The 13,592-nt window shown below is 35.9% G+C and overlaps 1 protein-coding gene across 4 annotated transcripts; it reads right to left on the minus strand.

The window, feature by feature from the left end:
• Nucleotides 1-608: 608 nt before the first annotated feature.
• On the minus strand, nucleotides 609-3,795 carry LOC121256022 (probable protein phosphatase 2C 27). 4 transcript variants are annotated; one of them, XM_041156626.1, is made up of 5 exons: nucleotides 3,638-3,795; nucleotides 2,830-3,061; nucleotides 2,527-2,721; nucleotides 2,199-2,404; nucleotides 609-1,313 (listed from the first exon to the last, which is right to left on the minus strand). In XM_041156626.1, the coding sequence occupies exons 2-5, from the start codon at nucleotides 2,992-2,994 to the stop codon at nucleotides 755-757; spliced, it is 1,125 nt and encodes a 374-aa protein (XP_041012560.1). In that variant the 5' UTR covers nucleotides 2,995-3,061; nucleotides 3,638-3,795; the 3' UTR covers nucleotides 609-754. The 4 variants fall into 4 exon arrangements, with proteins under 4 accessions (XP_041012560.1, XP_041012562.1, XP_041012563.1 ...); XM_041156628.1 differs by having other exon boundaries at nucleotides 3,577-3,766; XM_041156629.1 differs by having other exon boundaries at nucleotides 3,512-3,648.
• Nucleotides 3,796-13,592: the final 9,797 nt, after the last annotated feature.

A 13,592-nucleotide genomic window follows, 5' to 3' on the forward strand; every position in this document is an offset into this window, starting at 1 on the left:
TTTCTTACCGTATAGTCATTGGGATAGGCTTGTCTTTTCTTTTCTTTTTTTGATGAGTAGCTTGTCTTTTTTTTTTCCCTTTTTTGCGAGGGGGTTTGGGATTTTGTAGGTCTACTCTTGTTTGCTGTATACTGCAGCAGGTTTTTACCTGCCCTTCTGACAATTATCCATTCCTTACGAGTTACGAGTGTGTAATCTGCAATTTCCTTGAGATGAATTGATCACATCCAATCATTTGAAAAAACATGAAATCAAATCGTTTTTAGCACCCTTGGTATGAGCAACCTGTTGTGGTTGGATTTTGGGGGAGGGTGTGAGAGCTCTTTCCATGGCCTTTCCAAGGGTCTGGGTGAAAGAGGAAGATCGAAGACAAGTTCGTCTTCTAGGTTGGCCGTTGTCAGTGTAAAAGGATGAGACACCTTGATGTCTGACAGTCAAAATTTGATGGTAATAATGATGCTTCAGGCACGGCCAATGTTTGTAAATACAACTTTCCATGTTACCTTTATTTAAAGCATTCTTTAACCACACCCTTTATAACACTTCTGATGAGACAAATGTTTTTTGGGTATCTGAGGTGGCAGAAGAATCTTCAAAAGGACACAAGATTACCGTCTAGGACAAAAGTATTATAATCACTTGAGCAGAGTACACATCGTGATCAATGTTCTTAAACCAGTCATAAGCTAAATCAAACGCAAGCCATGTTTGGGTGTTCATAGCACATCATTATCGTAGGCTTAATCAAATCTAATCATACATTACGGTCCAATACCTGTTGGAGAAGGTCTAGACCTTCTGCCGATATACACCTCTTGAGTTGAAATTTTGGGATCTCAAGCCGAGGTGGTGGATCTGGAGAGAAACATACAATAACAACTGTCAGGTTGTCACACGTATTGCGCTTGAGTGCCTCTCTAACCAGCTCCCTTGAGCATCTCTCAGGATCATTATGAAGGATCAACTCCTTCCTTGCAATTGTAACAGCACATTGGCTGCTCATCACATCCCACAGGCCATCACAGGCTAGTATCAAGAACTCATCTTCCTCACTCAGGACCATCTCCTGAAGCTCTGGCTCTGCGCTCAAGGGACATGATGAACCTTTGGGACCTTTCATGTGCCAATCTCCAAGGGCACGTGCCACTGATAATTGACCACTAAGGTAGCCATCGTATACCACACCACCAAGTTTCTCAATTCTTAGTCTCTCAGAGGAGCAATCAGGTTTGTGGTCTTTGGACAGCTCAATTGCCTTACCTCGTTTCCCCAGCACAGCTCGACAATCCCCTGCATTGGCAATTAGCATCACCCTGGAAGCACAGGTCATTCGCAAACACAAGTAGCTTTATCAATAGAAATATGGAACAAATAAGAGAGAATTTTGCTTTATCAAGTAGCTTAATTGCTTTATCACCAAGGGGTTGGCCCAAGTGGTGAAGGCCTTGGTCTTGGGGTATCACTCCCTTCAAGGTCAAAGGTTCAACACCTCATGAGTGTGGGGCCACACCCACTGGTGAAAAACTAGCGATTTAACCAGTTCCGTGTATGGAAACTTCCGAGGGTACGGTGCACGGGACAGGGGTTTACTTTGCAAGGGTGGGTCCCAAGGGCCCTGCCTTGGAGAGGTTCCCCAACATCAAAAATAATAATACTAGTAATAAAATAAGAGAGAATTTTGAAGCTAACTAAATTAGTCATTGCATCCAGATAGAAAAGAAAGAAGAAGATGAAGAATTCACATGGTCCCGACCATTATTCAGGAACTAGGGAGTCATAACGAAGAAACTTAGAGATGAAAACACTATTCACATGTTCCCGACCAAAATTTCACATCATTCACATTATTGCCAGCCGCCAACTTGCAGTTGTTAATTGGCAAGTGAAGTTCTATCCCAGGGTTTAGCCAAGAAAGGTATCTACATAAGAGTTAAAAAGTAGACATGGTATTTTCAAAGTCCAACTTAGCTATAAATTAACCATTTTCCTCCACATATACGCATCAATATCTGTTCATTAACTGCTGATCAATTATTATTCCTTGTAGACATGTATCAGAAGCCTCAATGATAATGCAGATGAAAAATACCATAGACAGCCATAGTCAACTACTAAATCTTATTGAATTTGTGATAAGACTTGAATTCAACCAAGAAAAAATTTCCAGATAGCGAGTTCAGACCAGAAACAGCAATTACCTTCCAAAAATAAGGGCAGTCAGGGCGGTGGTGCCAGAGGAATTATCAAGAGAATCAGCATCAGCAAAAGCATGGTCAGCTCTCTGAAAAGCACTCTTAATGGCGTTCTTTACACAAATGGGGAAATGAGAGTCCTCAAGAATAAATTGAAGAATGTTCTCTCTGATAAAAAAAGCTGCATCTACACCCCCATGGCCATCAAAGACCTGCAGCAGGACAATAATGAGCAACAAGCTGCATTGTTTTTTCATTGATATAATACTTGAAGTAATTGACAAGTCAGAACTATAATTGCTAAATAGACGAGTCCGACAATTTTGTTACAGACCCCATAGAAAGCTCCAGGAGAAGAACAGTGTTCAATTGGACCTAGATGTTCAAGAAGATTATCTATACAGATGTGCTCATCCTCCATATATGGTTTTGGTCCAATCTCCGAACAGCTTCCAGAACGAAAAACAGGTTCAAACATGGTATTTCCATCTGATAGTGACTTTGTGCTGACCATCCCAATATCCAATTCCTAAGCAAAGGGGTCCAAAGGCAGGAAATCAAATGCAATACAAATTCAACATGAAAGCAAGATGGACAGTTATCTTAGCTGGATTCCTGAAAGTATAGGTTTTCTCACCAAATCAGCAGCAGATGACAATTTAGCTGAACTCATGCAGTGCCGTATTGGTGGGAGGTGCCGAGGAGGTTTTCCCGTGTTCACTACTTTTATGCTCTCAATAGTTTCCGACTTATCATCTCTCATTGGGTTGGCAGTCCCTTTGCTGTAACCTTCTTCTAACATGGAAAGAAAAGGTGGGTATTCGGTCCCTGTAGCCACTTTGCTATTCTAAAACTTGAATCCATTCAATCTGTGTCACAAACAAGCAATTAAAACTGAGCTTTTAATATTGGATAAATGAACAATTCCCGGTAAAAGGAAGAAAGTAAATGAACAGGAAAAGGGGGTAAGAAAAGCGTTTTAATTTCAGTTCTTGTAGGATTGTACTATCTTTATCATCTATGTGGGAAAACCTGGTAAGAAATCTAGCCCCATAATCATGTCAAACCAAGTTAAGCTAAGATCAAGCCACCCAGCTCCAACAAAACCCACAAAAGAAAGAATAAGAACGTTAAAAAAAACCAATGGACAACAACAAACTTCACAAAATTGTATAAGAATCCAAAACCGCAATCACCGAAAACCAGAACCCAAATATCGAATTTCAGAAGATTCCCTGACTTTAAGCAGTTAATCGCAAATGATTTAAACTAAAGAAAAAGAAGACAAAAAACAGAAAAGAATAAAGATACAGATATACCAAATTATTCTCAGACACGAAGTAGAGAAGATAGTGGAGGGGGGTTATCAGAGTACTTGACGTACAATAATGGTAAGCCGGAGACAATCCTTGAAAAGAAAGACGAATGAAAAACGAGAGACATACCCAGAAAGCCACAAAAGAATCCGAAGCTTTCAAACCGAAATGATGAGAACAAGGATTATTTGAAAGGCTAGGACTATCGATGCGACTGTTATTAGTGGCGAAAGCTTCATTCTTTTTTGCTGACACGTTGTTTTGTGGAAGCTGGGGGCTCTGTTTTGCATACTAGATTAGGAGGAGGTTGTTCAATATTTGCGGCTGGAATATCCTGGCCGTTGGATCCTTGAACGTGGGGAAAATCGACAGTCTACTGGAGGTTTTCACCCAAAGTCTAAGGTTGTTGACAGTGGTTAACAACGCGAGCCACATTGGATTCGCGTGGACGGGCAAATTGAAAGCTAGGCGTATGTATATTTCATGAGCAGTACCAACAACACCTTTGCATAGTATATACTATAGCATAATATGATTTATAAAATTTAAAATTTATCTTATAAATTAAATTATAACAGTATGTAATGTGAAAGTCTTCAAATAAAATTATATATATATAATATACACATAATGTATATGTATGTATATTTATATATTCGTTTTCTTTGACAGTATATTTTTATAAAACTCTGCAATGATTTCTTTTAGGAAAATGGGGATGATAATTATCTCAAAAAGTTTTAAGCGGTAAGAAATAGATTCCAAAACCATCCCAATTCAACAATTCCAAACCAAAAAATTGAAAATGATGGATTTAAAGAAATCCAACAACTAGTAGAGTCAGTCCCATGTCTTTTGCTTGATGTCAAGAGATTCATAGAGGATTATTTGGACGACAATTTTAGAGACAAACCAAGTTGGGGATTGCTATAATTTGTAATATATATATATATATATATGCATTAGAATAACTTGTAGGTGTGGCTCAAGGTTTCATTTTTGCCATTCATCCCTTCCTCCATCAGGGGTCTCTCTCTCTATTTTTTTACAACTTCTGGTTTGCATGTATCTTAGTGCAGCTGCATAATTTATTTTTTTTTTAAAAAAAGAAAGAAAGAAGAGAAATGGTATCTCCAATTTTATTGATAGCCTTATTTATAACGGAAGAAAATCGTGGTTACAAAAGAGGCTCGAGGGCGCATGATTCTATGCATGCCTGTCCTTCCTACCTTTGTGAAGTAGCATTGGGTTATAAAGAGCCAGAAAATCAAAGTGGAGAGTGGAGGAAGTTTTCTCAGAACTGCCAAAATATCCTGAAAGATAGATAGTTTTAGGAAGGAGAAGTGGTAGCTCTATAAAGCCACATTCAGTATGTTTTGTATGTGTTGATGTTTTGTATGTGTTGATGAATGCCAACATACTTTGAAAAGGGGCCTCCAACTAGTCTTCAGGAAATGAATTTATAATTATAAAATGCTACATTTTTTCTTATCATTTTGGCAGGGTTATTGCTGACTACTTGAAACTTAACCACTTCGAAACGTTAAATTCATCCCTAACCTTTTGTTTTTGGAACCGTCCAGATTTGCTGTCAAGCATCCATCGAACTTTTCTTGTAGCTAATATGCCCCAAAGACCTTTTTTCCACCCCTTGCGCCATTTCACTTCGCTGTATATTTTCATATTTCAAATCATCTGATGCTCTCTTTTTTAGACCTTGCAATTACATTTTCACCGTTGATGCATGAACCTGCAATCAGATAAACAATTTTGGGTGAACCTAATGAGGATACCTCCAATGGTTAAGTTAAGAGAAAATATATGATCTCTTAATCAATTTGATCTTAATCACAATGCATACCTAGGAGTGTATTTATAAGGATCAAGGTGCCTTACATTGTGAAGTCTTTATGGAGGATAAGATACTGGAGTTGATGAGTGCACAAAAGTGCACTTTCAATACTCAATTATTAGACTAGAATGCTAAAATATGAATAGTAATCATAGGAGTTAATTTGTGTTTTTTAATTTAGTTTTATTTACTTTGAGATATTCCTAAACATATTTTTATGTTTAATTTCAGAATCCATAAAAGAGAGAGCTCAAGCTCAGTCAAATTCAAAAGAATTTTTGAATTGGAATAATTCCCAAGAGTTTTCAATGAAGCATGACTTTTGAATTGAGCAAGACTTTCAAATAATAAGGACTCTTCATTTTCAATGTGGGCTGACTTTCAATGTAGATAGACGTGTGGACTTTCAGCAAATCAATGATGCTTCAACATGATAAGACTTCAACGTTGGGATAACTTTCCAAATATCAAATAAATGATAACTTCAAATAATGTGGGTTTGAGAGTAATTCGGATAAAAAAAAAAAAATCACAAAAGGAAACTGTAAGAAGTCCAAGTCCAAAACGCATTAGGAGACAACCTAGATATATCTTAGTATTTTGATCATAACTTTCCACTCACATCTCCGATGGATGTGATTCTTGATGCGTTGGAAATATATCTTAAAGGGCTACAAATTCGTATATGATAAGAATGTATAAATTCTGACTCTTGAAGCACGTATGCAGCTGCCAATCTGAGTCCTAAAAGTTAGGCATTTTTTTATGCGAGAATTAGGAAAATGTTAGGGTTTCTTTTATACCCGAGAGAAGCATATCATTGGGGGAGAGTTTTAAGGGGGCGGCACAGTTCTGGAGAAGAGAAAATTAAAATTTTTATTTTTTAGTTCTTCCATGAAGAACTAAATCTTGGGTAAAGCTTAAGGTAAAAATTTATTGGTGAAAATACTCTGATTTTATTTCAATTCATAGATTAAGTTTTATTGTTTAAATTCTAGGATTGAATTCTCTATTTGTTTTAGATTTTTATAAGTTTGAGACAATTATATTAAATCTTGTTATGGTTTGATTTCGTTGAACTATAAGATTATAAATATATAATTGTGACTTAAACAATTATTTTTCATGTCATTAATGTGATCTTTTGCTACACTATTGTTTGTGAGCATAGTGTCTTCTTTATATATGATATTTATTTGTATATATGAAAATTGTGGTTTGTAAATGGAGAATATTTTATAGAATTAAATTTGAGAAAATAGATGAATATAATGTCGTATCTTCTAATTAGGAATTTAATACTATAATTCTTAATTGTATATATAGATTGAATTGAAAAAGTCAGAATATTAGATCTAGTTGATGGAAGCCCGAAACTTTACTTGCATTTTTATTCGTACCCTAATCTCATTTTAATTATGTGCTTTAGGTAGAAATTTCATATTCTTGTCATATTGTCATTTAGTCTTTTTCCTTAAGTTTGCATCTTGTAGTATTTCATTCGACTCTATGTGGATTGATACCCTGAACTATACTATACTACATGTAACACCCCGTATTTCAGTGTATTTTTACTGAAGGATTATTTTTGATTGTTCAAAAATTTATCCTCTTATTTTAAAATTGGTTGAATTTTTAGTAAGTTTATTTCTATGATTTTAATTTGGTGAAAATTAATTTTATGTGCTTTCTAAATATTTATTTATTGTTATGCATTTAAATTGCTTTTAATATTTAAATTAATTACCGTGGGATTTAATTATTTCAATTTGACTTTACCATTACGTTTAAATTATTTTATTTGACTTGTGGTTTTAAAATCGTCTCCGTTGGATCATTTTTGTGACCCAAGTTATGAGGATTGGACCTCATTTCTTTTCCCTCCTTTTTTCCTTTCCTTCCTTTTTCTTTTCTTTCTTTTCTTTTCTTCCTTATTTTCCTCTCCTTCCCGCGCGATCTCTCTCTCTCCTCTCCTCCGCCCGTTTCCATCGTCTCCTCCCAGCGCCGCCGTCGCGCCGCCGTGCGCGACACCGCCCAGCCGACCAGCTCCCCCTCCCTCCGGCGACCTCACCTCCCAAACCTCAGCCCCTACCTCGCCGCCGGTAGCCCACACGCCCCCCACGAAGCCGCGGGCCACCTTCACGCCAGCGCCGCCGTGAGCCGGCGGTGGCCCTCACCGCCCAGCCCGTTAGCTTCCCCAGCCGCCGGCGACCTCCCCCCACCAACATCACCTCCATCCGTGCCGCCGTTAACCACCAGTAGCTCTTCGAAGCCGCGGCACTCCTTCTGCCGTTGCGCCGCCGTCGCACCACCATTGGCCACCATCTTCCTACCACTTCATCCCCGACCTCTTGGCAACCCATTGGACCCAACCCCACCTCCGATCCGTCACCGGTGAAGCTCCACCAACTACATTTCCGATTTGGGCATTTTGGTCTTCTACCGCCCATTCCGCCGCCACCCACGGCAAACCACCGCCACCATTGGCTTCACCGACCTCCCTAGGCCCTACCCTATCAATCTTGGGTCTTCGTTTGTCCTCGTTGAAAAGTGGGTATCTGTGACCCACGGCCACAGTGTATTTTACACTGTGGTGTTGCTCAGAAATCACCACTTGCAACTTCGAGATCCTCCGGAAATTATTATATTGCACTGTAAGTATTTTCCTTAAAGAACTTTCGTGATTTAAATATATTTTTGCACTAACACATATTATCTGTGAATTGGGTTGTTTTGCCGGACTGAGTCCGAGGAGTTTCGGGGGTCGGATGGACTGTGGACGGAGTTGTGTTTGTTTGCATTGTGAATTGTGGTTGTTGGTTATGACTTGTTCACGTACATCGCATATTGCATGCATAATCATGTTTGTAAAGAAAACTGAGTTTTCGTGTATTGCATACATGTTTATGTATTTATTGGATTTGGATTTTCATGTGAGTAAAAGGAAAAGAGGCTGTAGGGATGGTGGTAAGCAGGGATGGTGGTTGTGTCCCGCCTGTGATTCCCGCCTACAGTGCTCTGTTAAGTATTTATTGTGTGTAAAGGAACTGTATGGATGGTGGTAAGCAGGGATGGTGGTAGAGTCCCGCCTGTGATTCCCGCCTACGGTGCACGCGTTAGGGATGGTGGTAAGCAGGGATGGTGGTTGTGTCCCGCCTGTGATTCCCGCCTACGGTGCACGCGGTAGGGATGGTGGTAAGCAGGGACGGTGGTAAAGTCCCGCCTGCGATTCCCGCCTACAGTGTCCGATAAATGGATTGTTTGTGTGAATCATTTTATGGGAAAATGTGTTACGGATATTTTGGGCCAAAATGGGATTTTTGGCGTGTGTTGGAAATAATCATTTTTCTGGGAAAAAAATGATATTTTATGGCTAAAGGTATTTTGTTATTTTGTTGGTTGCATTAATGTATTTTTATCCCGAGAGTTGTTTGGTTTATACTTACCTGTGGTACCATTTCATGGTATCGCAGATTTTGATGCAGACGATGATGACGAGTCTTAGTTTGGCTCCGGTGGAGGAGTGATCTGGGATTGCTCCTGTTTAGTGAGTTATGTTTTTATCAATTACTGTATTCACCTTTTGTATTATATTTGGGATGACTGTATAATTTTTAAAGATAAATTGTGTTAAATATTTGTATTTAAATTCTGGTACTTATTTGACTATCCGCTGCGTTATTTTATTTGTACACTGTTGCATGTACACACACTGGCACTTCGTTGGGATGTGTGACCGTGTTGTCACCATCCTGGCGTCTCGATCCCTGTGTATTTATATAAGGGGGATTGGGGGCGCCACACTACAGCGTAATAGTTTGGGCGTAATTGAGTGCCCAACCAATGAAGGATACAATACTGGAGTTGATAGTGCCCAGCCAATGAAGATATCTTTATCGAACTTGTCTTATCAGCGTGAACTTTTGACGAGACAAGTCTTGTCAGTTAAGGTCAAAGTTTTGAAAACTGTTTCGTTTCGGTCGAAACTTGCTGTTTCAAAACAGTAACCAAAACAATGTAGTTGACTATTTCGTACTGGATTCAATTCCGGTCGTTTTGATGCGTTTCAGGTCATTCCAGTAGGATTCCGGCATTCCGACCAAAATGAACATTTCGATCAAAAAATTAACAAACAGTTTCTTTGTAATTATTTTGAATCCCATGGCATATCTGTAATTTCCTCATCTTCTTATTTACCCCCACCAATTTATTTTATTATCAATATGTTAATGGACTCATGGTTGGTTTGAGGAGTGAGATGAGACGAAAAGTTTGTAAATAGTAGTAAGATAGTTTGTAAATGTAGTGAGATGGTTTGAGTTATATATTTTTGAGATTTTGGAAAGAGAGAGAAAAAAAGTTAAATAAAAAATATTATAAAGTTAAAATATTGTAAGAATATGATTTTATACTATTATTTTTATTTAAAAATTTAAAAAAGTTATAATTATTTTTTATTTAAAAATTTGAAAAATTGTAATAATTAGTTTAAAAATTTTATATTTAAATTATATTTAAAAATAAGATGAGATCAGGTAAAATAAAATCAGATGAAAATGTTTTGTTCAATCTTAGGTCCTAAACCTGCCTCAGTAGACTTCTCCATCTACCATTTTATGTTTTCTAATCAAAATGTGTCAGTACAGGTCTCCATCTACCATGTAATAAATAAAAGAGATGAGATTTTCCAAAATAAAAAAAGTTGCTTACATGTTTTTAAAATATTTTCTTTATGAGAAGATGGAGAAGAAGGACGTCCTTGTGATTATCATTCTTAATATTATACACACTGGCGGCATTTACTCGAGGGAGGAATGGTAGGTGTGTTGGTTTTGTTGAGTTGTATAAATAATAAATATAGATAGAAGTGATTATAAGAGTATTTATTTTGTATTTATGATGTGGTATCATCTAGACCACACATCTTTTTAAATGAGTGTTGAGAACAATTAATTAAAAACAGCCATACAGTGAGTACAAAATATGCACTGCTACAATAGCTTCTATTTAGTATTACTCTTTTATAAATATGTGTGTTTAAGACTTGTATTGACTATTACTAAATATCATTAAATTTATTCGGTTTGCATCTTTTTAAGATTTATATTGATTTTGTTTTGAAATATAATTATTATATATATAATTTATTCATATAATTTTATCTCAAAACGGTTCATCAAAATATACCGGTATGAAAATATTCAATTCAAGTAATTCGGAAGGAAATTCAAAATTTTAGTTTGAATGTGTTTGGATGTTAAAGTGAGTTGAGTTGAGTTGAGTTGAGTTGAGATAATAAAATATTATTAGAATATTATTTTTTAATATTATTATTATTATAAAATTTGAAAAAAGATGAATTGTTTATTATATTTTGTATTGAAATTTGAAAAAATTGTAATGATGAGTTGAGATAAGTTGAGAGTAGTTTAGTAACCAAACGTACCCTAATGTTCCTTGCCAATCACGACGATTCCCAAAGCCGGCTTAATAGGTTTCGGGCCTAATTCTAAGGTTCAAATTTTGAGTGAGGTTTTTTTTAAAAAAAAAAAAAATTAAAAGAAAATTAAATCATTTTTTGTAATGTTTACATTATATTTTTATTTAAAAAAATTCCTTTTATTTTGTAAAATAAAATTACTGATTAAGATTTTATACCACATTTTCAACTAACAACCGACTTAATCTTTATTAGAGATTTTTTATTTAGAGAGGATTTTATCAAATCTAGTTTTACAAGACAAGTTTAGACTTTTAGAGCCCATCTGGAAGCACAAATGTTCTCGTGTATTCTCATATTTTTTTTAAATTCAAAATTTTCTCTCTCCTTCATAAAACCCAATAAAACATTTCAACTCAAATTATTTTACTATTATTTATATATATTATAATATATTCTTAATATCCAAACGAGTTTTAGAGGTAATTATAATTATTATTGTCAATAAAATTCTATAAATAACCTACACATTTAAAAAAAAAAAGTGACCATTTGCCTATTCAAATGATTATACAAAAAAAAAATTATGAATACTCGAAAATTAGATTTTACTATTTATAATTTTCACATTATATTTTAAACTAATAATAATAAAAAAGAAATATATTCTTAGAATGAGAGTATGTGAAATAATTATTACGTGGAATACTTTTAAAACTAATAATAAGATAATATATATTTGATGTTTTAATGTTCTTCTATTGAGTTAATTAATTTTTTTAATTGAATTTTTTTTTTTAAATTCTACTTAGATTTTTTTTTTTGGGCCTCCTTCCACTAGGGCCTTAGTCAATTGCCGAAGTCGGCTTTCCTTGCATTAACATTAAGCTAAGGATGCGTTTTTCTTAATTTCAACAATTTTTGGGCCTCGTCTCACGTGAATTGACCCAAGTGGCAAAACAGAGACACTTTTACATGTGATTTTCACTTTTAGGTTGTTTTAGCCATATATGGCACGTGGTGCTCTGTTTTTTTTTTGAATAACACATGATGCTCTGTTAAAACGAAAGCACAACACCCGAATGAAAACGAATGTTTAGGACAGCGAGAAATGTTCAAAAACCATGGAACAGCATCCAAAAGGTAATAGCTTCCTTGGACCCACTTCCAATTACTCCCCAAAACTGGAGGGGGAAAATGTCTGGCTGAGTCTCTGCTAAATTTTATGTTACAACAGTAAAATAAATATAACAGAAATGAAAATGTAGCATATAAATGTGTCGTTTAGATATTGAGTTTAGATTAGATAAATTGAAATAAAAGTTGAATAAAATATTAATAGTATATTATTTTTTAATATTATTATTATTTTAAAATTTTAAAAAATTGAATTATTTATTATATTTTGTATAAAAATTTGAGAAAGTTATAACGATGAGATGAGATAAAACACTTCTTATATCTAAACCGGGTCAAAATATTCAAAATAGATATTTTTTAGATCTTGTTTACAGAATAGTTTTATGTAAAATACTAATTGCTCTGATACTTTACTTGTTAGTCTCATATATTCTAAAAAAATAATAATAATATCTTGTATTTTTATTTTAAATAAGCTTATCTATTTCCAATTAAAAATACAAAGCTCTCTATTCTCTATTCTATTCTATTTATCTGACTTGTCATAAATCTAACACAGATTGTGAGGGCATCAAATCACCTGCTCCATCCACATGATAAAGCAATTCTCACATTAAAAGAATTTAAAGTTGGTATTAGTTTTTTTTTTTTTTTTTTTTTAAGATAAAGTTGGTATTAGCTTATCTAATTGGCTGCTCGTTTGATGCAGAATGTTGACCAACAATAAAAAATACCAAATGGCCTAAAAATATTTATGTTTATAGTGTTTAAGATATGCATTCAACAACAACCTATTTGATCGGCTCGAACACTTTATCCCAATCCACTAAAGTTATATCCAAAGTTCTCTCTAAACCCAGCTCTTTCAGACCGGCTAGAGGGGGTAGGAGCTTCGGCTCCTTCCCCTTCACTCCTTCCTTCTACTTCTCTAATTTTCTTTTGTATTTTGTTTTTTTTTGTTTTTTGTCTTTTCAGGCCAAATAAAGGGAGAATCGCCGTTCGTGGTCTTCGGGGTCCTTATAGCCAACACGCGTCCTACCAGGAGGTTGCCCAGCCGTCGATCTACACGTCCATCGAACACGACTCCAACCGGAGTGGAGCGTAGCCTACACGCGCGGGATGAAAATTTCGAAGCTCGTCGGCGCGTGGCCCTCACGCGCCACCAAGGAGCTCTATGCCGTTGCAACGCGCGGCAGCTCCCGAACCGGCAACTCTGGATCTCCCAAGACCGACCGTCGGTTTTCCCTTCCGAGGCGTTTTTTGTACACTTTTTTCCTTTTTTACAGTGTTTTCTCTATGTAATTTATTTATGCATTGTCTTTATTTTCAAGAAAACAAAAAAACTCAAAAACATTTGTCCCTTCGGACTTAGGTCCAAAGGGTGTTGTCCCCCCTCCGCTTAGTCGGTGATGTTGGGGTTTGGTTTCTCCATACTCAACCTAGTTGGGTATGGAGTTTTATGTTTGGTTACTGTGAACTCTGTTGGAAACAGAGTTGTGCTATCTCTTAGACTTCAATCTTTAGAGATAAGCCGTCTGGACTAGACCATGTCAGTCACAATAGTGTACTGAGATTCTGTTAACGTTTGTAATTGACTTGTTGTTTGAAGTCAAAGTTGTATGTCCTCTTCAATGAATGGAATGAGATCCTTT

The sequence above is a fragment of the Juglans microcarpa x Juglans regia genome, chromosome 3D (assembly GCF_004785595.1).
Source record: "Juglans microcarpa x Juglans regia isolate MS1-56 chromosome 3D, Jm3101_v1.0, whole genome shotgun sequence".
Classification (NCBI taxonomy): domain Eukaryota; kingdom Viridiplantae; phylum Streptophyta; class Magnoliopsida; order Fagales; family Juglandaceae; genus Juglans; species Juglans microcarpa x Juglans regia.

What these genes read in the sequence shown, in the direction of transcription:
- LOC121256022 (XM_041156626.1), bottom strand. Translation starts at nt 2,994, where the DNA reads ATGTTAGAAGAAGGTTACAGCAAAGGGACTGCCAACCCAATGAGAGAT. An exon ending in TGTCATCTGCTGCTGATTTG is followed by an intron (nt 2,722 to 2,829) that starts GTGAGAAAACCT and finishes CCCTTTGCTTAG; the next exon opens with GAATTGGATATTGGGATGGT. An exon ending in ACTGCCCTTATTTTTGGAAG is followed by an intron (nt 1,314 to 2,198) that starts GTAATTGCTGTT and finishes CTGTGCTTCCAG; the next exon opens with GGTGATGCTAATTGCCAATG.